At 29.8% G+C, this 27,738-nt stretch overlaps 1 protein-coding gene across 1 annotated transcript in view; it reads right to left on the bottom strand.

Moving 5' to 3' along the window:
• Positions 1–27,435, bottom strand: part of yki (Transcriptional coactivator yki) — a 44,972-nt gene extending 17,537 nt beyond the window's left edge. Inside the window, exons 1-2 of the mRNA XM_080170299.1 lie at positions 26,647–27,435; positions 4,333–4,500 (exon numbers count right to left, since the gene is read on the bottom strand). Of these exons, the coding sequence (XP_080026425.1) occupies positions 4,333–4,500; positions 26,647–27,036 (558 nt within the window). The 5' untranslated portion in view covers positions 27,037–27,435. The remainder of the gene's footprint in view (positions 1–4,332; positions 4,501–26,646) is intronic.
• Positions 27,436–27,738: the final 303 nt, after the last annotated feature.

Raw genomic sequence — 27,738 nt, 5'->3', positions numbered from 1 at the left:
CAGGGATCGGGATAAAAAAATGGCTGATAAATAGATGAACATCCCCAATGTTAATACACAAAATTCAATTTTCTGTAGATAAAAATTATGGTTGAAACTTTTGGAAATTCATCTTATGAATCAACCAATCAAAATTCATTAAGTCCAAAAAGTTGTCAAGCAAACGAATAAAAAACGTTATTAAAACTTTGCGGACTAATGTAATAAAAAGCCCTTTGTCCCCTTCCTTCTTGAAAAAATGTACATTTGTAACAAAAATTTTGGGACCTAAAAATAAAAATACGATCTATGTGAAACCATTGATTACAAATATAAAACAAAATTTACACAGAGAAATACATTATGTCTCAATAGAGATCATTTTTGTTCGACAAAAAGTATGTATAATATGAAAACTAAATAGTATATCATGTCTTAACTTCAGATATATAAAATGAATCATGATCTCATAACAGTTTTCAAGAATATTAAATTCTGTTCGAAAATGGAACTAGCGAATTTTCTTGTAATTGTGCCTTTAGGCAGTGGAGAGTTTTTATTGTAAAGAAAGTGACTTTGATTTGTGGAACTATTATTTATTGTACTTAAAATATGTAAAAGGGATTATATTTAATATTTTTTTAAAGTAATCAAAACAAAATCTTCATTGATGATACACAAAATTACCCCTTCTGTAGATTATTGAAACGTTTGAACATTTAACTTAATGATTTCACCAATCAAAATTTAATAAAATTCCCCAAAGTTGTTAATCCAGCTAATAAGAAAACGTCATTAAAAACATTGGGGACTAGTGTAATAAACAGCCCAATGTCCCCTCCTGTCAATTTTACTTGAAGGGCACATTTATTATAATTGTGGACAGACACACAAACGGACCCCAGAAAAAGGTAGCTGCGCTTATTAAAACATTGAGTTAAATAAGATTAAAAAATAGATGCTTAAAACTTGTTATTTAATCGTTACCAACATTCATTAATGTTTTATAGGCTTCACTTTTATTAAGTAAATCTAAATGAATATGAACAGGTTTTAACAAGTTATTACATTTCACTTACATTTCAATCAATATAGGGTTATTTTCTTTTTAAAAAATATGATAGTGGGCATGGAAAGTAGTTGTCGATTATGGTTTTCGTTTTTTTTAACCTATATATAGGTTTTTAAATGCCTAATCTCTGAGGGAGGCTTATTTATATATTAATATGTCAACATAACCTATTTATTATAGAGATACTTAATTAACTTAATATTTTAGACACTGCTGCGTTTGCCCTGGAACCTTTTTTATGCTACTCAAAACCTATATTCTATTCAAGTGAGCTGTGTTGTGTAGTAAGTATTTCCTTTTCCCCCTCTGTTTATGAAATAAATTATGAGTTTTTAAGTCTCACAATTTTCTTCCTTTCTCTATACCTAAAGTTAAATCGACATTGTATATGTATGTTTATACAAAATAGTAAATTATTAAAGTAGCAGAATAAGAAATGAATGTCTAAAAATTTTGCTTATTAAGAAACTATTAAAAACTAAAAATTGGAAGTAAATAGCCCTTTTTGAGAAACAAAACCTAACCGTAAAGAAAGGAAATCTTAAATAAACCATATTCTTTTGCTTTGTTTTAAAAAGTTTTTAAGGAAATGTAAAGATCCCCCTACTCTCAAAATTGCTTTCTTTTGAAAAGTGACGCACCGGAAAAGCCCCCCTCCCCCCCACCCCCCAAAACTTATTAGTTTTGCCCCCATTGGTGAATTGTAAATGGTTTGTTTTGGTAGCCGAAGCTAGTAGCTACAATGGACAGAGAAAGAAAATATTAAAATTTCGAGTTTCGGCCTAAACAAGGTCATACACAAGATGTTAAAAATGATAAAGCTCAGATGCATACAAAAAAAGTAAATTCAGGATCTTAGGGGATAAGACAATTGACGATGAATCTAAGTATATACCCAATGATGATAAAAATTACCCCTTCTGTAGACAAAAGTTATTGGTCAAAAAGTTCAGACACTACTTGATTGGAACCAACGAATCAAAATTCAATTAAAATTAAATACGATTTTGTGCCAACGAATATTATAACATGGTTGTAAAACTTAGAGTACCCGTGTAACCTAATGCCCCCTCATTTTCTTAAGCAAACCTAAAAGTTTTTTCAGTATTTATGTTCCATTCCCTGAGAGCGCGTTGAAAACCCAATAAGCCCTGAAACCAAATTTTGTTAGCAACCACTTTTTATTTCTGAGAAAGCTATGAGTAAGGCTTGCACACGAATTTACAATGCAGATAAATATTATCAAATTAAAACATTTGGTCTCAATAATGATTAGTATTTTTACAAATTATTACTTTAGATCTCAATATTTGAAGTAGCTCTAACATAAATTTATGTATGTTGGTACGTTCATCTAGCCGAAACAAATAAAAACTTCCTTGCTTAGTCTCATATCATTGATTTTACTTTTAGTTTTTTCTTATTGCTTTGCTACTCAAAGTAAAATCTTTCTTTAATAGTTTAATAAATAAAATTTGCTAAATAGCAACATTTGTAAAATTGAAGAAAAGTCAAATGAGTAATAATATTTAATAAGAATTATGCTATGCTACACTTAGAAGCCATCAAAATTGATAAAATTTTGAGATAAAATATGCATGTTATTTAAACCAATAGAGTTCATGGGTTCTTAAGTAATTAAGATTGAAAATAGGCAAGACTTTTAAGCACCCCCTCCTGCAAACTTTAAGCTGCATGAGATTCAAACCCGATACCTTTAAATAGCATTAATTTGAAAAATAAATAAATGTAAAAACTTGTATCTAGAGAAACTGTGCTATTGTGCAAATATTATTACTATCATAATCATGGCGCAATGGTTTCTCTTAAAAACAACCAAAATGAAAATAACATCAACAAGATTGCTTACTTTTCTTTATTGATAACTTATTACGGCATCAATAGGATTAAAATGCTTTTAGACTGTGAAATTTGAATTATGAAACAACAATGGAAAAAAGTCTGCTATAATATTTAAATTGGCGGTTTTAATAGGAAACTTTTTGAAACCAGTGTTCCTGAGGCAAGTACTAGTTCCCATACACACACAGTGTGCGTGCGCGCGTGTGTGTGTGTGTGTGTTTGTGTGCGTTACAGAGCTGCGCGCGCACACACACAGAAACACACAAAACAACAGGGGCATTAAATTTCAGGGATTAAGGGCAGACAAATGAAATCAAAGAAAGTTTGCTGAAAATCAACGAAAATTAATTGAATAGGAAGAAAATAATTCAAACAACATTGGTTGATTTTAAATAGGTAACTAATATCTGAATCATTTTTAGGCATTTTGTGTTATATCGTGTTATAGACAGCTTTCCGTGGATATTTAAACGAAAAGTTATAAGGTTTAAACCAGTTTTATTGCCGAAGGCCCGGGCAAACTAAACTGGTTTTAGTATTATTATGTTTTTATTTTGATATTCATATACGATACTATAAATAATTTTTCAGTATGTCTGAGAACCGGTTCTAATCAAGCGGATATCAATCCATTTCGAACCTATTCTAAAGGTTCTAGTATAAAGTTGACTTTTGGGGGTTAAAGGACTGTAGATTTAAATAAACTAAGTATAGAGTAGTTTTAAAAGTCCCCTTTTGACTGCAAAAAAAAAAACTACTATAAGACTGTAAAATGAAAGTGATACTAAACGACACAAAAATACAAGTTATAAGCAAGGGCCCTAAAAAGGGTTTATTTAGATTATGAATTTTACTTTTTAGTATTTAAGCTACTCTGTAATATGTGAGTTAAACGAACCTACCAATTAAGGCAAAAAGTGAAATTTATTTAAGAATAACAAAAAAATACCTAGACCAAACAAAAAGTTGCAACATGACGTACGAACAATAATTATAGAGAAGCTCCCTCCTACGCTACTTCAAATATAGTGCGCATTTTAAAATCAATAATAATAAATTTAGATATAAAATTACTATAATAGTACCTTATGATTTTTAACCTAAGCTATTACGTAAATAAAATAATTGTTATTTTTGCTTTTCTAAGATACAAACTTATTAATTTAGAATTTTCGAAAATTTACAGAGAAGATGATGATAAGATTAATCTTCTGCCAAAAGCTTCATTAAAGAAGTTAAATAAATCTTGCATTATTATACTCCTGTATAAATTTTTAAAAGTTGAAATATCCATAGAAAATATATAAAAAGATTTTTAGCTAACCTTTATTTTATGAGTAATACAGACTTAGTCAGGTGGACCAACAAATAAAAAATAACTTATAGCGTGGCTTTGCTACTAACGTATTAACCCTTACCTTTCTGGGGTCCTCCCACTGCGTGGTCTTGGTGATATGGTTCATGAAGTAGATCTGACCGTTGGGCGCCTTGGCCATCTCCCATCCGGGGGGGAGGGGGCCCATGTCGTCACCACCCCCGACATCGTAGCTCTGCTGGCGGAGATGTAGGTTCTGCTGATTGTGATTCTGAAAAAAATTATAAATATCAAAAAAATGTCTTAAAATATATTATCGGCTGCGCATCTAACATATAGGAAAGGAAAGGTAGTAAATAGCATAAAACCATCCAACGACTTAAATTCAAAGTCATCTCAGGACTTATGTATACTTAAAAGGATATAACTTAATTGATTCAGTTGAAGGCGAGATCTTAACTTAAAAACAAACAAAAACCTTCCTACTTAATATATACGATATATTTTGTCTTATAGATTATGAATTTTCGCGTTAAAGTGGTTGCTTTTTTAGATGTCGGCCTTAGATATAAATTTAAATGATAGAGGCTTGACCTTAGAATATATACAAAACTATTATTTTTTAATAATTCTTTCTTTATTTTATTCAAAAGTTTATCTTCTAAATCGATCAATTTTTAAAAAGACAGCATTTTGAAACAAAAAACGCCACTTAAATTAAAAGAAACGTATCAATTTACATGTTAAAGAAGGACAACTTTTGAAAAAAAAAAATATTTTAAGGTGTGCATACACATCCACTCTTGCATCACATTATCAAATAATTTGAATTGCATATTATTACAACAGCACAAACTGTTCTTTCCCAAGGAGGGGACATTTGGCTGTATATTACACTAGTCCCCAAAGTTTTATAATAACGTTTTTTATTCGTTGGCTTAACAACCTTGGGGACTTTTATTAAATTTTGATTAGTTTCATTTATTTGAGTATCCAACGTTTCAACCACTTATTGCAGTCTAAACTAAGGGTAATTTTGTGTATCACTAATGCATTGGGGATGTACTTATTGTCTTATCCCTTTAGATCCTTGTCTTGTATTGGTAAAAAGATGTCATTTTGCGAATATAAAACACATGCAGATGTAATAAGACTACGGAAGCGAAGGCGCACCATATTTTAAAGGGTAAATGTATATTTATGAGGCTGGCATTTTAGTGTAACTTTTCCGGATGGATGGGTAAACTCAAACGTCTCCTAAATTGTCCAGCAATCATTTTTCACTATTTAGAAGAGTAGGGTGGCTCTAACACTAAATATTGTACCATTTTCGGGTTCAAATAAGGGATAAGACAATGGACGATAAATTGGTGTACATCCAACCTTTCTATAGATTACTATTGATGGTGGGAACGTTTGGACACTTGGCCTAATGAAACGACCAATCAAAATTCAATTAAAGTCCCCTAAGATGCTAGGCCAACAAATAAGAAAATCTTTTTTTATAAACTTTGGGGATTAGAGTAATTAATAGGCCAATGTCCATTCCCTTTCTGCATTATCATGCACAGTTAATGACTTTCAGTCAAATATTTGAAATTAAAGGTTGGTTGCCTGTTATGAATAAGTTTATAATTACGTAATTATGGATAATATCTATACTTGTTTTTGCCCGCTAAAAATGTGTCTCGTCGTATTTTACGATCATATGAGTTCATAAATGTTTCTTAAACTATTAGTAAATTTCTATAAATAGTAATTTTACTATCCATACATACTTAAGGATCATGTATGTAATAGAAGATCAGAATAAAAACGTTAGTGATGAAAACGGCCAAACGACTTGTAGCACACTCTACGTTGGTATAAGACTGTATACTACCTACAATTCATATAATCATACTACAATTCGTTAGCTTACAACTGTAAGGGTATTGCTGAATTTTGCCTTGGTTGTAGAAAGTTTCCAAACTTTTCTACTAATATATATTGAATCTACAAAAAGTACGTAATTTTATTTACTTTAATTCTAAATTAATTTATCGTCCATGGTCCTATCTCTTAAGATCATAAGATGACCTTATGTCGTGGTGTAACCGACAGGATCCAAACATTTTCCATACGTTCAAAAAATGTGATAAATGTCCACTTTCTGTGCCTAGGCATGTCAAATTTTTACTCCACAAAGTCAATTTGTTTGTTTGACTAAATTTGCTAGAGTTTATTTTACATGTTTGTGTTTTTGGACATTTTAGCATTTTAAAATGAATTATCTTTAAAGGCGTCTTCATTTTAATCTTTTATTCTTAATTTGTGTGTCTATTAAGATCTCGTAAATATGTAGTTGAATTGTTTATTCTATAAAGTTGCCCCAGAGGCTAGGGGCAGAGTATATAATAGTTGTATATCGCATCGTATTTAAAGACAGCTTTCAGCGGATATCAAAATGAAAAAATATAATATTAAAAACAGTTTTGTTATTTTAATATACGTGAAAAATTGTCTGTAATACGATGTTATATATGAATTTTCAGTATGGCTGAGAACCTTTTCTAGTCCAATGGATATTAATCACAAATATGAAAAATTATTAAAAGTGTATCATTGAGTAAAAAGAAACTAAGCATGAAGAATTGAACTTTTCATCCAGACAATCTAAACATATAATTTATCAAGTCTTTAAACATCATTACACAAAAAGAATTATGGCCCCCCTTTTCAAAACAAAACCCACTTTTAAGTCTTTAGTTTTAGTGATATATATTTAATTTTGATAATAAATTATGTGTTTTTGTTGTTAGTCATAATAGGGGAAAGATAGGGATGTAGATTAGTTATAGTTCAATTGTCCTATCCCCCCTACCCACATAAAATTTTTTTGAGAGGCTTAAAAAGGGTCCAAGTCAGTTTTGGGGATATTGAGCTTTTTCCTCTTTCTCTCACCTAACACTTTGCTTCTTTTAAAGAGTAAACATTTGACTCATACCCCCCCCCCCCTCCCTTCCCCTTTCTCATACATTATATTACACTATCTCATATATTAACCTAAAGAATTTGAAACAAGACCGCGTATGGTCATAACACGCAACTATGAAATGAAAATCGATTAACTTATTAATCATGTATCTATTATGCATAAAACCATTCCTAAGTAGTTTATTTATTGATACTAGCAGCTACTCCCCTAGCTGCCTCTAGAAGCATTTGAGGAAAGGGTGAGTAAAATTTAATATTGAAACAAAATATACCTCTTTTCAATTTGTACACTTTGCAACAAAAAAATGATAAAAATAGACTTGGTTACCAAAGCTTTATAGAACACACTTTGCAGGGGTAAAAATAACATTTTGTGGTAAATGAGTTGTGTAATCTATAATTTGTCTGTGTTTTTAAATGCTATTAGTCTCTGCTTTTAGAAAAATTATGCAAAAAAAAGTATTGCTAACTTCATTTTTCAGCTGTAAAAAATTACATTTTCAGTTAAATTTTATTGATAAAATCTGTCAAAATTGTTACCATAAAATAATTTTTAGATCATTGCCGCGCTACTTATAAACATAAATGTGCTTGTTTTTTATTTTATCCATAATAAGGAAAAAATTAATAGAATTGGAGAACAATTATTTTCCTAATTTTTTCTGACTCTATCTCTTTCTCGTAAATAGTAGAATTGACCGTGACAGCATAACAGTCACGTGACTGCCCCCACACACCCCACTCCCACAAAAACTGACATGGCTGTCCTTAACTACATCAAGATTTTTAATTTAAAAAAGATTAATTTGAAAAAAAATCACTAGACTCATTTCATGCAATTATTAAAAAAAAAAAAATTCTATGCTACTTATTTTAAATTAAACATCTTAAAAATCAATTTAAATAAATAAAAAATCATGCTTTTATTTCAAAAACACTATCTTTTGGGGATTTATGACAAAATGTCTTGATTGCATTAAAAGACAACGTATTTTGAATAGGGAAGAGGGAAGGGAAGGGAAGTGAGAAAAGGTAGCAGGGTTGTAAGTGACCGCCAGGCTACGCAAGAGACAAACAGCGTGTGTGTGTGTGTGGGGGGGGGGGGGAGAGTAAAAAAGCTGATCATTGAGAAAAAAGTTTCATTCATTTGAGATATTAAAATTTCTTAATTATAGTTATTTAATGAATAAACTTATTTATTTTGAAATATAATAATGTTAAAATTATCAAACCAAAATCAATTATTAAAAGATAGTTAAATATTTAGGACTTTCTTATAAAACATAATATAAAATATATAAAAAGACAAGATGCGTTGCGTTTAGTTTCAGATAAGATATCTCATCAACTTTTAAATCATACAGGCAGCCTCGAAATTGTAGAATTTACTTAGAAAAATAAGTTAAAAATTATTTAAAACAAGGATAGGTAAATGTTCCAAATATTTTCTTCATTAAATGTCAACATTTAAAGTCAGTGATCTAAAGGGATAAGACAAAGGTCGATAAATTGATATACAGGAAATATAAAATTACCCCTTCTGTAGATTATAATTATTGGTTGACACATTTTGACAATCATGTCAGTGAACCAACCCATCAAAATTCAATTAAAGTCCCCAAAGTTGTTAAAACCATTGAAAAAGAAAACTTTGGGGCCTCGAGTAATTGTCTCCTCTCTCTCTTGGTCTAAACTATGTAGTCTATTATCCCTTTCCTTCCCCTCTAAAACTTTACCCAATTCTTAAGTCCATGTTGCTTACAAGTCGCGTAACTCCTATTTAGGAGGCTAAAAGCTGTTGCCTAGTTGTGACTGTGGCTCAAAAATTGCATGGCAGTTTTTTTAAGTGATTTTAACCTCTACGAACTAAGGCAGTCAGCTAAAATTTGTAATAAATCATTTTTTATAAAGCCTTCCTTGTGGATCTTTTTTCAGTGTTAGAATTAAAATTTTAGAAGATTTTTTTCTTTTTTTTTCTTTGTGTTTCGCCGTTTAATAACTTTATCGAAGGTAATCAAATTACTGAAATTTCTTCAAGAAAAGTTTTAAGAACAATTAAGTCCAAAAAAGCCACACCCTTTGACAGAAAAACAGCCTTGGAAAAGAAATTGACGGAAAAAATGATTGCACTCAAACTTACCCACACACACACGCGCGCGCCCACACATACACTCGAGTACTTGAGCAAGGTGTATTACTTTTACTTTTATCTAGGCACTATTTAATTACATAAAACGCAGTAGAGCACCTACGATATCCTATTATATAATGTAGTAAAGTATAATTTCATAAAAGTTCTACATATAGAGTCTTTGAATGATTTTGGGCTATTTTATTTGTAAAGAAGTTGTATCAACTTTTTTGCTTTTTATTTAAGATAGCTAGCCGGTTCTTTCAGTAAGTAGTAGATGTAAAATTTTTCATAGAATTCAGATATGCAATCGGTTTTTTTGTAGACCTCTTATTTTTTAAGTAATTTAAGTTTTTTAAAAAAATAATTAAGTCGGTTTTAAGGTACTAAAACGCAACAAAATAAAAGAAGAAAATGGCCAGTATGAACAAAAATAGTAAGATCTTTAATTTGACACCTTACTTTTAAAATTCTGTTGAGTAATTATTGAAAAAATCTATTTTTTTAACCTCGGTTTAATAAAAACTTTAGACCTAAATATTTTCTCAAACAGACATAAAAAACATGGGTTCATATATACCTTTAGAATCAGAAAAATATTACGAATCTATTCTAAGCAAAATTGAAAAAGTTTTATAAAACTATTACAAAAAAAATAAGTTTATTTTAAGAATCATAATTTTCGGCTTTAAAGGGTTAGCTTGAACCAAACCTGAACTAAACCTAAACAAAAGACAATGCAATGTAGCAGATATTTTTTAAACACAAGAAACAATAATGTATTTTTAACTGCATTGTTTTGAAGTTTATAAACAGACTGATGCATATTTGTTCATAATTTTTCATTCTTTACATGTTCTTTAATATCACTATATTTATTGTAGTATCTATTGTATATATTGTATGAACGTTCTCCTTTTTTTCTGGCAATTCTATAAGTTAATTTTATAGATTAAGCTTCCCGATTCGTCAATTTTTGCGATTTGTGATTGGCTAGTTTAGTAGTTACAATTCTTAAAATAAACTTTTTATTTTTTCTATTTTTTATAACAATTTTTTTAAACTTTTTCAATTTCGCTTAGAATGGATTCATATTATTTTTCTCATTCTAATGGTATATATGAACCCATATTTTTTATGTCTGTATGAGAAAATATTTAGGTTTAATGTTTTGATTAAACCGAGGTGAAAAAAATAGATTTTTTCAACAATTACTCAACAGAATTTTAAAAGTAAGGTGTCAAATTAAAGATCTTACTATTTTTGTCCATACTGGCTATTTTCTTCTTTTATTTTGTTGCGTTTTAGTACCTTAAAACCGACTTAATTATTTTTTAAAAAAACTTAAATTACTTAAAAAATAAGAGGTCTACAAAAAAAACCGATTGCATATCTGAATTCTATGAAAAATTTTACATCTACTACTTACTGAAAGAACCGGCTAGCTATCTTAAATAAAAAGCAAAAAAGTTGATACAACTTCTTTAGAAATGGTTAGGCACTATTTTTCTACCATCTTAGATGCTAAGGGCGCAGCTGCTAATAAAACAAGCACATTAAACTTTTTAGTCTTTTTTTGTCCCAAGGTTGCAGACAAAATTGAAGGAAAAAAGTGGTGTAAAATGTTTACAAAACTTCACCTTCGTGTAAATGCAATTAGATACCTGGAAAAAAAGTGTCCCAAACATTTTTAGGAAAAGAAAATAATCGCTTGTGTTTTGAGCCTTTTCTATACCTAAGCAATTATTAAATTGGGGTTTCCGTATCTTTGTTAGTCAACCGCACGTAAACACAAACTAAAAGCTCAACTTTGTTTTCATTTTTAAAAGCAGCTTGAACTTAATAAAGCATTTGATCTTTACATTTAGTTGATATCTTTACCCTCTTATATAAAGTAGATTTCAATACTACTGAACCGAGTGAGATCTCCATTATAGGGAAGCTTCACAGGTACCAGGATGGTTTTAGGCTATCATATTTTCAAAATTAAGTCTTAGGGTTGTTTAGTGATATTTTTTTGTCCTTTCCTCCCCTTGGAAAACAAAGCCCCTAAATGGTAGGGACATAGCACCTAAAAGTATTCAAAAGTTTCTTTTGACACTTTAAAATTAAAATAAAGACTTTATTTTTAATAAAATGCTTTGTTTCTTGTATAAAAAATTCAATATTTACAATTAATAATTGCAATAAAAAGGCAAACAGGGGGAAGGGGAAATTTTGGAGTGAATACAAAACTTGGAAAAATCTGGATATTTTTGGTATTAAAACTACTCTTAAAAATGGATTGTCAGTACGTATCTATCTTTCATCAATCTTGAAATATAATATATATAATTTTCCAGTATGGCTTCGCAACCAATTAATATCCCGCGGAATTAGAACCAGCTCATAGCAATAATGAAAAATCATGTATAAATTATAAAATTTGAACCAATAGTGAATTCTTAAAAAAATGTATTGGCTAACTGCCTCACTAAATTAGTGAGGCAAAGAATTTTTAAGAGTCCACCTCAGTTTTTTTAACCCGTGCCTTCGGCTTCTCGAGACTAACAAAACTGGAATTAAGCTAATAATCCATGGGAAAATGTCTGTAATACGATGCGAAAAACTGCTTTTCTCGTTTTTTTGCAGTAATATACAAAAACCTGAGTAAAAATAATATATGAAGAATAATATATGGTAGGACAAGCCTAATTGGCCGCAATAAATTTCAGTTTTCTTGGCCTATAAGTGTCAACAACTTGATAATAATATACAATACACTTTATATATATTTTTAAAACAGGGTGCCAAGCAAAAGTGTAAATTTTTAAAGAAATATTGTTTGCCCTAAAGGATTTTTTTGTAAAATGAGATCTATGTTTGATGTTTATGAAATGAGAAATCAATTATTTTGATATTCTTATTTTAAGAAAAATATTCATTATTTTTGTAATGATTTTTTACCATTTCGAAAAACAATTGAGAAAAAAATCATCAAACAAAAAACATTAATAAGAAATCTTCCAATGAAAACTTCCCATAATTTTAATGATAATCCATCTAGTGCCTCGAATAAAAATGCGCAAATGTGATATTTTTTGCTCGCACCCTGTACCAACCCACACTCAGGATAAATTACAGTATAATTGTTAATTGAAAATCAAAGTTTTTTGTTGATACAAATTTATATTTTCATATTATGAACCACATTTTAAAATCAATAAAGATTTTTTACTTTAAATAAATATGTGTATTTAAGAGTATTGTTATATCTTTTGAAAAAATAAATGCAATTTTTACTTTAGAGGTAATTACAAAAAAAAGGAGACCCAAATTTAAAAATAGGATTTTTAAAGGTAATTGGTAATATATTTTCCGTCTAACATTTTGCTTTTATGGCTTTATTGTTGTTTATTAATGAATTATTTCATTGCAGTAAATTTTCTAATTTAAAAACATCAATTTTATTTGATAATTTATAGAAAGTAAAACTTGAAAAGGTGATAAAAACCTGATATGTACGTGATTAAATAATAGAAACCGGATCTAAATTTTCATTGATTGCCCAGGCTTCTGTTATAGAAATTTTCTTTTAATATTACGGCAACGCACTTGTACTGCTTTGTAAGTTGTATAACACGTATATTCATTTAGTTTGATCTTTTTAAGGGAGGGATTGGCTTGTGATCGCAGTGTAAAGCGCCCGATGGACAACCAACCCTTTATTGCACGACCCTTGACTGGAAGTCCCAACTGTGCATGGTAATTAATTGCGCCTGTTTAAGGGCCAAACCATTTCTCCTTGTGTCACGTGCCTGACATAGCAGCTGTAGGTACAATTTTAACTTCTCTAGTTTGATGCGAACCCAACACCTCTGAGCCGACATGTTACCAATTACGCTATTGCCGCGGGTCTATGAGATACAATGTAATGGTTATCAGCAAGGAAAAAAATACAGCTTTTTAAAGGAACTGTTTAATTTTGAACCAGCTCCAATAATAATTTCTAAAAATTATCCCCTAAATTAAATACTTAATAATTATCTAAGCATCATAAATAGTTTAATTAGGTCAAAAACTTTGATGAGTTAATATATGAAATACATTCTTTTAAAACTACAAAATAAGTTTTTTATGAACATTAAAATCTCACGAAAAAGAACCTTTTTAAGATAGTTTTAGCCATTTATGATATGTTTTATTTTCGATGTCTAGACTGAAAAAAAGCACAAATAATTGACTTAATAAATCTGTTGTATTATATTGACACATTAATAATGAAAGTAAGGTACATGAAGACACCATTCAAGACCACAAAATATAATTAAAAACAATTTTGTTCTGCTAAAAGTAACTTTTATATAAATCCTCCAAAAAAATATTATTTTGTTAACCTTCCCAGCTTGTGAACTTTTCCCTTTTCCCCTTGTAGTGTTAAAAAAGTCCTAATGATTATAAAATTTTGGATCCATTTTGATTATCCTGATTTTGAAAAATACATTCTTTGATTCATTATTTTAAATGTAGGTAATTTTGGATAATGGTAGATTAGTATAAATGAGTTACATTATCCGAAATCTTAACAATCCAAATCCTAAATAACATGCAGTGTCTTAACTGACTAACTGTACTAATATTTCTTTATTTTAGCCTCAATATTTGATTAATAATTTCAATTATGGTCGCAAGTCTATGGCGTCGAGACATTAGACTGGGCCAAATATTTATTCGAGTCTATTTAGGCTGGTTTAAAATCTAAAATTTACCTCTTAACCCAAAGATTATCTTTGAGCTTTTAAAGAATTTACTGATAATGATAGAAAAGTCATAAAAACCTTAATTAAAGGAGCATGTTTTATAAAGAGATACCCTATCGCCTATTCTCTCTGTAAACAGCCTAAAACCTGACAATAATCTAATTACTTTTATAAATAGAAATGCAATTTATTATTTTGCAAATTAATGAAATTTTTAATTTATTTTCAATCAATATTTTTTTATTTAAACCTGTGATTAATTATTTGACCCAATGTGCAGTTGAAAATTATACATTCACTACAAAATTGAAGTAAAAAGGTTGGTAAAGAATTGTTTTTTAATCACACCAGCATTTAGCATTGTCAATATAGGAAATTTACTTTTCACCTTTTATTTATTAATTGTCAAATCCTAATGATCAATGTATTTATTTTATCAATGTTTCTATTAATTTCTAGATTTCATTAGAAGTTAAGCTGCTCTACAGTTAGTGCTTATCATTACTAAAACTTACAAAGATCATTTAGTAAATTGACGATTTTAGGCATAGTCGTCCAAGGGTTGGGGTAAAGGAGTGTTTACCCCCCTCGATTATTGAAACAATGTCAAAGCAATGCTTTCTGTTCCACAGGGTAAAAAAATGATATAAGTAGCTAAGCTGCAAAAAAAATCTATTAAATATTTAATTTTTAAAATGTTTTTAAGTCGGTTCAAATTACCTATAAGTAGAATAATTGGTTCAACTATTATTTTAATTTCCTATTACATAAATCACTCCTATAATTTGATATAATTTTAAAACAAACTTATTATAATTGCAGCTACTCTATAATTAAATTTTGTATATCCGAAAGTAAAATGTAAATTTTTTTTTATCATAAAGTAAAATTCAAACCAATGTTGTTAAATTTCTAAAAGTAGAATTTTTCTTCGTTGCTTCTTTGGAAATATAAATTCTTGGTTTTAACTAAAACCATTTATATTGGGGTAATAACGTTTATTAACTAAAATTATGAAGCATAATTTATTGGGTAAAATCATATAATATTCTTACTAAAAATATTGACATAAAATGAACAATATAACGGGCTAATATATGTAATAAATTGCATTAAATAAATCCTATTGACTTAATGTAATGTTTGAGTCCTGTAATATCTTAAAAACGGCTAAATTGAAGTAAAACAATAGAGGGGAAAGGGATTAAATAACTGTAAGCCAATTCGCAACAAAAGAGCAGAAAACAGTTTGCTAGCAGACGAAAAAGGTCCCCTGGACAGGAGCCAGGTAGTCGTCTAAGTTGTACATCTATACTTCAGAAATTTATTTGTTTGAATAACAGACAACTGCCAAAAAAAATAAAACATACATTAGGATTATTTGATTATGAAGTAGCTCCGCTATGAAAACTTACCTAATTTCCCACTTTAATTCTTATAAAAGATAAGAAAATAAAATTGCTTACAAAATCAATTTGCCCATGGATAATGGGATGGGATAATGGAGATAAAATTGCCAATTTTGTAATTATCTAGATGCTTGTTAGCAGTCTTAAAATATTTGGGGGTAGATTAATTCTAATTAATACCCATTTACATATCCATATAACCATGATTTTTTGCTCTCAATTATATATCCATTATGTACTTTTCTGTAATCTTTTATTTGAAGATAAGAAGCTTTTTTCCAACCTTCGACACTAAATGTCCTAAGACAATAACACAAAAAGTGGAGGAAAAAAAACACGATTTACACCTATTTAGAAAAGCCATACTTTAATTTTGGTAGGGTCAAGCCAGTAAAACTACTTTCAACATCAAAAATGGTTAATGTTATCGTTATATTAGCCAGCTGAGAGCATCACTTTAACAGCGTACATGAAATCTGGTGAAACGACCAATTAATTATATTTGTGATAACAACTTTAGTAAATAGAATTAGCCCTTTATGATAAATCTCTATTCCTTAATAATTTTTATAAAAAATATTCTTGCATAAAAATGAGGCATCAGATTCGGCGCCAAAATTGCACATTATTCGTTTCTTAAGATTTAAAAAGCTACAATAACAACGCAACTTGGGATAAGGATAATAGAAAAAAAAGTATAGTAAATAGTAAATGGAAGGGCAGAAGAATGACCTAAAACCATACCCAGACTTATATATGAAAATAAAATAGCATAAAACCATATCAGGACATATGAGAAGCTTCACTGTAAAGGAGAACCATATCGGTTCCGTGGTTAGCGAAATAAATCGCTACAGACAAAGCTTTACAGGATGCCTTGATTATTTTCATCTATTTTTCATAACTTTTGTGCCCTTCCCTAGTAAAATTGAAAAACTTCAACTAACGCAACAAGATTTAGGCAATTCTTTAAAAAGATATATAATTATCCGGAGGATGGCTATTGAATATAAATTTAATAGCGAGGTGGGTATCCTTTAATAAATTTTAATTTATTACACAATGAAAACAAAAATATTAATATTCATAAAAGTAATGTTTTAATCAACATTAAATCTTTTAAACCAGTTTTATATAAAAGGGCTTAAGATAAAAGTTTTTTCCAGCATTTTGCTTCAAAATCGATTGATATCCGCTTGATTAGAACCGGTTCTGAGCCATACCGAAAAATCATGTATAGCATCGTATTACAGACGATTTTCCACGAAAATTAAAATATTAAAATAAGAACTGCTAGGATAAACTGGCAAACAAAAATTAAATATAGCATAGCATTGCTCCTAGAAGTACAGTAATTCTTTTAAAATGGCTGTTTAAAAGTAAAGGAGAGTTGTTTGGAAACAAGTAAAGTTACATCCAAGGAAACAATGCTTTTTGAAAATAAGTTTTATAGTTGAATATTATCGGTTTATCTTATCCCTTTACGTTGCCTCTTACTTAGGAAAAAGTGTAAGGAAGAGTAAGGTTAGTAAAAAGAGAAGGGTAAAAAGGAGAAGAACTTATTAAATGCAGACAGACATGTAAGACAAAATTATAGATCAGCTACGCTACTTTTTAAAAAAGGGAAATAAAAAAACCTGTCTTTCTATTTCTCTCTCTTTTTCTCGGCGTTGGGACACAAAATGGTTTTTAATTAGTGCTTTAATGATAGTCTACAAAGTTTATGGCTTCTCAGCCGGTCCATGGATACCAAAAATGGATAAAAGACTTATTAGAGTAGATAGACAATCATCTTAAATGGATGTAGAATATGCATGAATATTATGACAAGTATTGTCGTCAATTTCGCTTGCTAACATAGAACTCCTTTTTTAGTCAGTTTGTTCTATAAGTAGGAGTAGAGGAGAGGGGGTGGATGGAGGGTATCGTTATTTTAGCCCGCTATAAGTTTCATTTATTAGAGAACATGAAACTCTGGTGTAAGATCCAAGTAATAATTAATCCATTTTAACAAATTGTTTATGGAAGGTTTGGAACATCATTGTTTATTTTAAGCTCATTTTTTTTATCTTTACTTTGCTGCTTATGAACTTGATCGTCCTATTATTTAAAGGTGCAAGGTGTTTTTGTATGGTTTTATGCTATCTCAAATCCCTTTCCTCGAATACAGAGCACATAGATATTAGAGGCACATCTGCTTTCAAAGATTAAGTACAAAACCTAGTTTAACTACAATTTTTCATGAAAGTTTCTTAATTAATCTAGGGCATAAAAGATTACATGACTTTTAGTACAAAATTATCCATCTATATCTTTGCCTTTATTATTCTGGGCAAGTTAAGTTGCAATTACAAAAAAAAAGAAATTGGGTAAAAGGATATTTTTTTCTTAAATTGTTTTTGTTTATTGTTCTTTATTTCTGTTTGTTCTGTCCTTAAATCTTAAATTTTATCTTTTTATTTACATTTAACTGAAGTTAAAGTATTGCCCTTTAAATCCATTTTTCAAGACTGGTTTTAAGGCTAAAGATAAAAATGTTATCTAGTAGTTCCATAGTATTTTAACTGCAAAGAGGCAATCAAAATCTGTGGACTGATTATTTGATTGTGAACTACCTAACCTAAAACCAGCTACCCACAAAAAGTCAGATAAAATTTATAATACAAAACTAAGCAAAAATCCTGTATATCTTATCTAACCTATTAATGATGATTTTAGCCCGTGCCCACTCCTACCTCTCCCAAATAAAAATGATCAATACCCCCCCCCCCCTTTTCAATATATCCCACTGAAGAAGACTATATCCTAACCATGGGGGTTAAATCATAAAACCATTGCTTTTTTACCTGTTTTTCACTAGGGTGTGGCTTAGAAAATGCTAAGTACAGAAAGTAAAATACTGAGAAATATAACAAGCTAACAATAATTTTTGTTTTACACTTTTTTTATGTTTTATTATGTTATTGGATTCACGAGTTTTTTTTAGTTTTTAAAATCAATTTACAAACCAGAAAGGTAGTATTTTACTACAGAAGGTCAATCGCATGGATAGCCATATTTTTAAATTAAAAGGGTTTTAAAACTAGCTATTTTTGAGCAACTCCTATAGTTTTACCCTAACACCAATATCTTTCTAGAGCACTAATCATACAATAAATTTCGGAAAAATTTACATTTCCATAATATTTTATTTAATAACCAGCTGATTTTAGGGGTGTTATTGAAGGGATGGGTGGGGGGTATTAAGCCAACCATCAGGGGGTGGTAAAAAAATAAGGGGGGAAGGGGATGGGGCAAGGCGAATAATGGATAAGTTATTGTTTTGAATATTTTGATTAAGTTATGTAAATTAAATTACTTCTCAAACGCACTGCCTAATAAATTAAATAATAATTTAAATTGGTAGGGAACTTAAAGGGTAAAGCTACTCTATAATCTAAAATTTATCTGTGCCTTTCGTTTAATATATGTAGCTTTAAAAGTTAGTACATAATCATTTCATCAATAAAAATGTTCTATTCTAAGAAAATTGTAAAGAATTCTATGAAACAAAATTCTTTTTGATGAAAATAAAGGGTAAATTTTAACCTCTATAATTTTGACCATAGCTATAATAAGACAATTATAATTTGGTTACCAAAGAATTTGGAAGGAATGAAATGTATTTCCTTTTTAATCCTTATTATATTTTAGTTGGTGTGCATCAACTTCCTCACATGTATCATATTAATAAATCATTTATTACAACAGCACAAGTTTCCACTTCCCAGGGAAGGAGGGGACATTGGATTTTTATTACACTTGTCCCCAAAGTCTTACAATAAGGTTGGCTTAATCGTTGGCCTAACAACCTTGGGGACTTGATTTTTGATTGGTTGGTTCATTAAGTTGAGTTTCTAAACGTTTTACCCACTAATTCTAACCTTAAAAGGGTTGAATTTGTGAATCATCATTGGTGATGTACTTCAATTTATCGGCCATTGTCTTACACCTTTAGATTTCTGCCCCTTCCCCTCTTTCTTACTTCGATCTCATTACTAAACACTTATTCTTATATATACATATATATTTTTGTGCAAAATTGAAACACTTTTTGTATATAAATATATACGGAAATGAATGCATACTAGTGGAGGTATTCTACTTTTTAATTAAGCCTTTACCGGGGCATAGTAAACTAAGTTTCTATTAACATATAATTCATTTTTTCAAATCATAAACTAGGATAACAACAACCAGAAAAGGAAATATTAATTAGGATAAACGAACATACATCAACAAATAATTATATAAGAAAAGGAATATTTTTTAGTACCTTAAAAAAAAATTTAATATGAAGTTACATAAGTTATTATATGCCTTATTATTCTTAGAATCACCATTTCAAAAATGGTATAAATAGAATGCCAAAAAGATACAAGTTTAACATATTTCAACCTACAGATTTCCTGGTTATAATTTAAAATTAAGATTCCTTATTATTACAGGACTCTTCTTGTAAAGTTTGAAAATGCAAGGATAATTATAAAAATTATAAATCTACTATACTATAACAGCTCTTCTGTATGAATTTAACATTTATATATTTAAGAAATCCTCGAAAATTTATAAGAAAATCGGTTAACCCCACCTTTATTATTGAACCAAATCTTGTTTAGGTAAGAAAACAACCTTATAATAAAATAATATATACAATAAGAGATATAAGTTTTCCGGAATTTTAATGTAGGGAGTAGATTTGAAATCTGCATCAAATTTTAAGGATTTTTTATAAAATTCGTTTTTTGTAAAATTCTTTATCTAAAAGCGAAAATACATTTTAAGTTAATTACTTTTGACCAATAGGATAGGTGGATTTTAAACTACCTGCGCTCTAATTGGTTGAATGATGTACGACATCCAATCAGTGCGCAGATTTTTTAAATCCACCAATCACAGATGCCAAAATTAATTAACTTAATTTGTATTTCCGCTTTTAAATAAAGAATTATACAAAAAACGAATTTTATAAAAATCCTTAAAATTTGATGCAGATTTCAAATCTACTCCCTACATTACAATTCCGGAAAACTTATATCTCTTAATATACAACCCTTCTTCTATACAGTGTGCTCAGATGAAAATTTTGCTCAAGTCCATTTTTTAGGTCGCGTGAAGTCCATTTTACATGCACAAAAGTCCAAATTTGTCAATTTGGGAAGAAGGGGGGCAAAAAAGGGGAGGGGGGAGAAAATTTTGAAAATTTTTCTCAAGTCCATTGAACATCGGGAGGTTGCTTTTTTTCAAGTCCATTGAAGGTTTCCAAAAGTCCAATTTTCGAGAAAAATAGACTTGAAAAGTCCAATCTGAGCACAGTGCTTCTATAGCCTGCTTCTTTTTGTTCATTTTAGAAGGTGTTTATGTATTTAACAAAAAATTTGCAATTTTTAATTTACCAAAAAAATAAAATATGTTTCTTTTGTAAAATTTATTTCTTTTCATTTTTAAAAAGTTCCAGGTTTTCGTTGAGAAATATTTTTTCATTCCGAAAATATAAGATTGGCGTTTTTTGATGCACACCCACCCTTGAAACTTGAAATCTTACACCCCTAACCCAATCCATCTCCTCCTACTTTTGGGGTAGGGTTGTTAAACCACTCCCTCCTTCCCCCTAACAACCACTTAGCCAACCTTCCCATCAATATTATTTAACAACCACCCCCCCCCCCCGCCCATGCTCAAGCATTATTTACCCCCAAATCCTAAAAAATACCGGTCCCTAGAATTGTAGACCCCTATTAAAACTACCACCAGGGAGGAGAAGTATAATAGCCCAAAAAATAATATTAATCCAGAACCTTTCTTCCCCATTTTAAACGTTAAATATAAATTTCGGGGGAAAGGAATGGGGGATGTAATTGGTTTTAATTCCATTGTCCGATCCCTTTTTCCCTGACCACTACTACTAACTAACAACTCAAATCTTTTAAACTGAGATTTCTTATCACATTACATTTTAAACAATCTTAGGGGGTGTGTCACCTCCCCTCTTTTAGGGGAGGAGTTGGGGGTTAGCTTTGGTTAAATTGGAGATTAGCAAGGGAATGTTAAAAAGAAGGGGAGGGGGTTGAAGTCTTGATAGGGTTAAATAAAGATATTACAACTAGAGATTACAAGTTTTAACTTTGGGTCAACTACCCCCCACCCCCTTTCCCTAATATTAATGACATTTTTTTGATGTATTACTTTTCAAATTATTTTTGTAATAATAGAACATGGGAAAATGCTTTTTAAAATGTTTTAGCAATAATTTTGCATTTTTAGATTGTCTTAAAGCAGCTATAAATAGGATATACTATATTTCCAACTAATTAGAAATCCTATGAACCCCAACGGATAGACCGACGTATTTTGTCATCTATCCCTGATAGCAGCCGAGTAAAGCTTTCGAACAGACAGAAGGAGTATAAAATAGCTCCACTGCTAAAAAAGAAGTGTATTCTTGTTTTATTAATTATTTTATGAATTAATATTAATATTAAATTTGAATTAAAGTTTACATCCTGTTTTAACATTTGAAGGTTTCCACCCATTGAAAAAGGAAACTAGTCCATAAGTAGCACAGCAACCACAAGAATACAAAATTTAAATGAAAAAAGAATAGTAAAGTTCAGTACACATTAAGTTGGGACAATTTGAAAGCCAATTTTTAAATTTTACCTTTTCCATGTATCTCAAATTAACTGCTGAAAATGGTATACTTGAAAATGGTATACTTATGAAGTAATTCAAAAAGTTAAGATCATTTTATCTTTATAAATCATCCAAAAAACAAGAAGGGACAATCAATTTACTTTCAGAAGCAGAGTGAGATACAGATAAACATTAGTAATAGAGTAGCTGCGCAAATAAACAGCGTCATAGTTGTTATAAAATATATTTATTTATTAATTTCTTGTAACTAAATATTGGTTAAAACATATAAGTTAAATTATATTGGCAAAAGATATAACTATTAAATCAATTTAATCTTAACAACTTTAAAGTAATAAACTAAAATAAAAATTGATTGATGAAATAAAATTAAGTAATCCTAATGACAATTTCTTTTGAATAATATTATGGGGTCTTTTAATTACCCCTTTTGTAGATTATAATTAGGGGTTGAAAGTTTCGACCCTCAACTAAATGAACCAACCTATCAAAATTAAATCAAAGGCCCCAAAGTTGTTTAGCCAACGAATAAAAAAAATTTATTATAAAACTTTGGTCTACAATTGAATACAATTCAAGTGCTGTAGCTCCTTTCAAAGTTCCTTTAGTTTGGTTTTTAGACATTTGAGCCCAAAAAAGTCCATTTCAAATAAGCCAAGATTTTTAAAAACCTGACAAATATAACATTTTAGAGCTTTGCTCTGAAAATCAAAATCTATAGGAAGCCCTGAAAATGCCATTTTTCTCTTTTTTATGGACTTTTTTTTCATATTGAAACCCCTCAAGGTGTTCATTTGTTATCATTTTATATGTATTCATCTATATTTTTTTTCTTCATATGTAAGATTTTTTGGATAATATCATACGCTGTTTCATAGTTAAGAAAAACTAAAAGAATCTTTTGAAAATTGAAAATAAGGTCCTGGTTTAGAAGACATAAAAGAATTAATTCAAACAGATCTAAAGAAACAAATAAAAACAACGTCAGTAACGCCGTTTTGTATTACTACCAGGAACCGTTACTGGCGATATAATTCTATTCTAATAATGACATTAAAACTCTAGAATTATATATTGATGTTGTATTCGAAGAGGAGAGGAGGGGGCAGAAAAATATAGCCTAAAACCAAAGACCAAATGTGAATTTTTAGGGAGTTGACTCAATCGTTTTAAGATTTTAAAGAACAGACAGACAAAGACCTAATACTATTATATAAAGTATTATTATATATATAAACACAGGTTATTTCTTTAACTTTTTACTGATGGAATACAATTGTTTCAGTATTAAAATAGATCATCAGTTCCAACTAAGATGTATAAAATAAGAGTTAAAACAAATATATGTCCTTGCATTTTGAATCCTTTTAATACAAAGTAGTAAGTTTTTTTTGGCCTGAAGCTTAAGATTTCAATAGCTAATAAACAGAATAAGCTCTCATTTTTAGGGAATCTTCAAAAAAGGATGGTTTCAGGCTACTTGTTGCCTTATTTACACCTTCATAAGTGGTCCTAGATGCTAGGGAAGCATCCGCTAGATACTTTATATAGAAAGCATTATTACTCAAAATCTAATTATGACATTATAACGTTAATCTTTTGTCGATTCGACACAATATAAAATAAAATTTTAGCAGAGGTTAGGTTCTAGGCTGACCCTTTAACTCTTAACATGATGAAATAAACGCTAAGACAAATATTCTTATCTGAAAAACAAATATTATCTTGTTAAACTTTTATCACTAAAATAAGGGAAAAACATTCATTAATATATAAGATTTTCTTTTGAAAATTAAAATTTTTCCCCCAAATATAATCATAGTCCCAGAATAGTTTTAGGCTATTTTTCTCTCCTCTACCTACCTACCCATTCGAATACAGAGTACCCTACCTAGATGCTAGAAGCGCAGCCACTAGTATCAATATTAGACTGTAGTCTTAATATCCATAAAATAAAGCCAACTCAATAATATGTCATCTTTGACTATAAAGTCCAAATTATTGAATTGATTAGAATATCGGCATGTCGACGATGTTTCAGTAACGACAAATTTTATTAAATGCTGTATAGTGCGACATAAACCATTGAAACTTTTTAGGACTTTTTAAATTTTACAAAGAAAAGGTTTCTTAAAAGTTTAAATCTCATTTAAACCCAACCTAACCAGATAAAAAAACGTAGAATAATTTTTGACCTGGAAAAGTCATTTTAAATTATCAATTAATATTGAAAAAAAGAAAGCTAAAACTACTAAAAAATCCAAATCAGTATCAAAAGTGGGAGAAATTAAGTAGTGTGCACATAAAACTACTACTTTTTATGACTTATTAGACAAATATATTTTAACTTTCAGAAAAAAATATCATACAAATTATAATAAGAATCATATACATTCTACATAAACATAAATTTACTGTGTAATAACTAATAACTGTTTTATACAGTATTAAAGACAGCTTTCCGCGGATATCAAAATGAAAAATTATTACATTGACACCACTTTTGTTAGCCACGAGGGGCTGAAGGTCCGGGCTAAAGATTTAAAACCTAAAGGAAATAATCACTATAATATAATGTCAAACCAATGCTTTCTAATTTGACAGGGTGGTAATTATTGACATAAAGGTATAATGCCATTACAGTAGTCGATAGAAAATCAAGTCAAAAGCAATTTTATATAAAATCAAAAAGTCGACGTGAATAAAGTTTTTTTGAGGAAATGTATGTCGCTTTTAGGTCAGCCACAGCAACTTATATATTTTCTGTTGTCGAAATAAAACATTGAAAATGCCAAAATTATTGACAGGGGTGTATGCAAAGAGAGAGAGAGAGAGAGATTGGACAATGGTCTGTTTATTACACTAGTCCTCAAAAATTTATAATAACAATTTCTAATTCATTGGTTGATTTATTAACTTGAGTATTAAAACGTTTCAAACACTAATTTTAATCTACAGAAGGGGTAATTTTGTGCATCATCACTGGAGATGTACATCAATATATCGGTCATTGTCTTATCCCTTAAATCTCTGGGTATATGTCGTAATCATATGCACACCCAATTGAGATTTGTAAATGTAGTAGGAGGCATTTTATTTGCCCAAATGACATTTTCATCCACACTTTATAGGAAACATGTTCTAGTAAAGTAACACAAATATACCAGGGTTTAAATAGCAAAGTTTTCCTAAACTTTCGTTGAATTGTTAATTCTCTTATTCAGTGAGATTTATCCTATTATATTCAGTTGTAAGGTTTTTTCGTTTATTTCATGATATCTAATCAGAGAACCGATTGAGTTCTCCATTTTATGGTACCATTTAGGGATGTCCCACAACTGACAGTTTTCGAATAAACATTACTGCAAAGATACACCATTTAACATATAAAGCTATCCTAATAATGATACAATAATAGCTATATTAAATCATTAAGCATATTTGTAAATTGTGAAAATTGGCTTTTTTTGTAAAAACTTGTATATTCATCTTATTCTTGCCAATTTTACTGATAAAAAATCACAAAATTTTCAACTTAATTGGCAATAAAGTAGAAAATCATTTGACACTTTAAATTATAACTTGAGCCTGCGCTATTAGCTTTTAAAGACTGAGTTGGTTAAATGTATTCTTAGGGGTTAATTTTGTCCTTGTGGAAATAAAAAAGTTAAGCCGTTAAATAAAAGTTAATTATCGCATCGTATTAAAGACAGCTTTCCGCAAAGAGTAAAATAAAAAGCCCGGGCTAACAAAAATAGTATTAATTTTATGATTTTTATTTCAATATCCCTGGAAAATTGACTGTAATTTGATGCTACACATGTTTTTAAAAATCGGTTTCGAAGCCAAACCGGAAAGTTGTTTCTTTTCTAAACTTCAACAAGAATGAATTGAAAGTAGGTATGCCTTTTCCTTAGATGTAAGTATCTCCAAAATGAGTAAATAACGATATATAACTGAATAATTTCCGCTGAATTAGGCAAAATGGGCCAGCAAAACTAAAATTAATTGAATTTTTAAAAATGTACTGTGCTCAGAAATCAGAATACAATTTACTGCGATAAATAACTATTATCTATTTCTATCATATCATATCATATCTGATAAAACTAACCCCAATCCTTTTATTACTTTCAAATCAAGATAAAATCATATTTTGTTAGAGAAGAAACATAAGTATATTAAAGGAAAATTTAATTTATATTTGATTTTTAAATGAATAAGTAATACCCCAAAAATTTAAATTGCATAATAAAGGTTAGTAGATATTCCTAATAAATCAGCGAATAATCTCAGAAACTTTATTATTCTATTATATAAAGTAAAAAGTTTTTTTTTTGTTTGAAGCCTAAAATCTCTATAACTATTAAACTGATTGGGATCTCTTATAAGTCTTATGCAAGGGGTGTAATCTTAAAAAGCAACCATTTTGTAGACATGTAGACAAGATTGACTAGGGTGAAGCTTACCTGTTGTTGTTGTGCAACCGCAAGCGTCTGTTCAAGTGTGGCAGGAGAGCTGTGGGCACGGTTGTGGTGGGCCAGTCCCACCCCTCCAGGCTGTGGCGAAGCCCCGGGGCCCGGACTAAACGTCCCCAAGGAGTTATCTAAAGAATTCTCGCGGCTGTGCACGCTCGGCGACTTGCTGCCGTGGGTAGGCGGCTGCCAAAAGCTGGCGGGCAAGTTGCGCATCCGCAGTGGCACATACAAAGACCGCTGACCGCCCTTGTTTAAGGAAAAATCAAACAGGTTTTGCAGTTCTGAGTCCGAGTCCTCGCGTGTATGTATAGTAACCTGTTTGGTATTATTATTATTATTATTTTGTTGTTCTTTATTGTCTTGCTGCAATGATGCCATCATTGGTTATTTATTTAGTAACTAAAATATAAAAAAAAGTATATTCAAATTGAACTATATATCTGTATAAGGGAGGTAGCTATAAAGTTTAAACCTGCCCCCTTAGCTAAATCCACGCTAAGCCACTTGTTGATATATATAAATCTATATAATGTAACCGTTTCACTTAGAAATGGTTTGGGAAAACCATCTTATTTTAAGACGAAAATCTTGCTTAATTTACACCTAATTCAATCACTTTTTAGTATATTTAACTATTGTATTATAAATTCACAAAATTGTAAGTTTAAAGTTTATTTTAAAAAGTTAGGTGCACATATTAAATGTTTTGTTCTTTTGATGAATAATAATCAGTAACTCTACTGTAGACTCACTAGTTTGTAATATCAAGCAATATACACTAGAGGGGGGGGGGGGTGCAAAATATACAGGGGGTAGGCAAAGAGAGGTGGGACAGAATAGGGGGGATTACAAAGGGAGGGGGGTAAGAAGCTTCAGGTAATAGTTATTCTTTCCTTCCCCTTTTGTATTTATAATTTTTAATTCCCCCATTCTTCTTCTTTTGGTAGGGAGCAGGTGAACAAAATACAAAACACCACCACCAGCAGATTGTTAGATTTCCTACTTTTTCTCAATTGCATAATAATTCAAGAAAATCATATCATTGAAAAAAAATATACATTTTGTACTGCAAGGTCTTTTTCT

This window comes from Acartia tonsa, chromosome 8, assembly GCF_053477335.1.
Source record: "Acartia tonsa isolate MP-2025a chromosome 8, ASM5347733v1, whole genome shotgun sequence".
In the NCBI taxonomy this organism is placed as follows: Eukaryota; Metazoa; Arthropoda; class Copepoda; order Calanoida; family Acartiidae; genus Acartia; species Acartia tonsa.
Note: the sequence above shows the minus strand (reverse complement) of the source record. Positions and strands in the feature narration are given on the sequence as shown.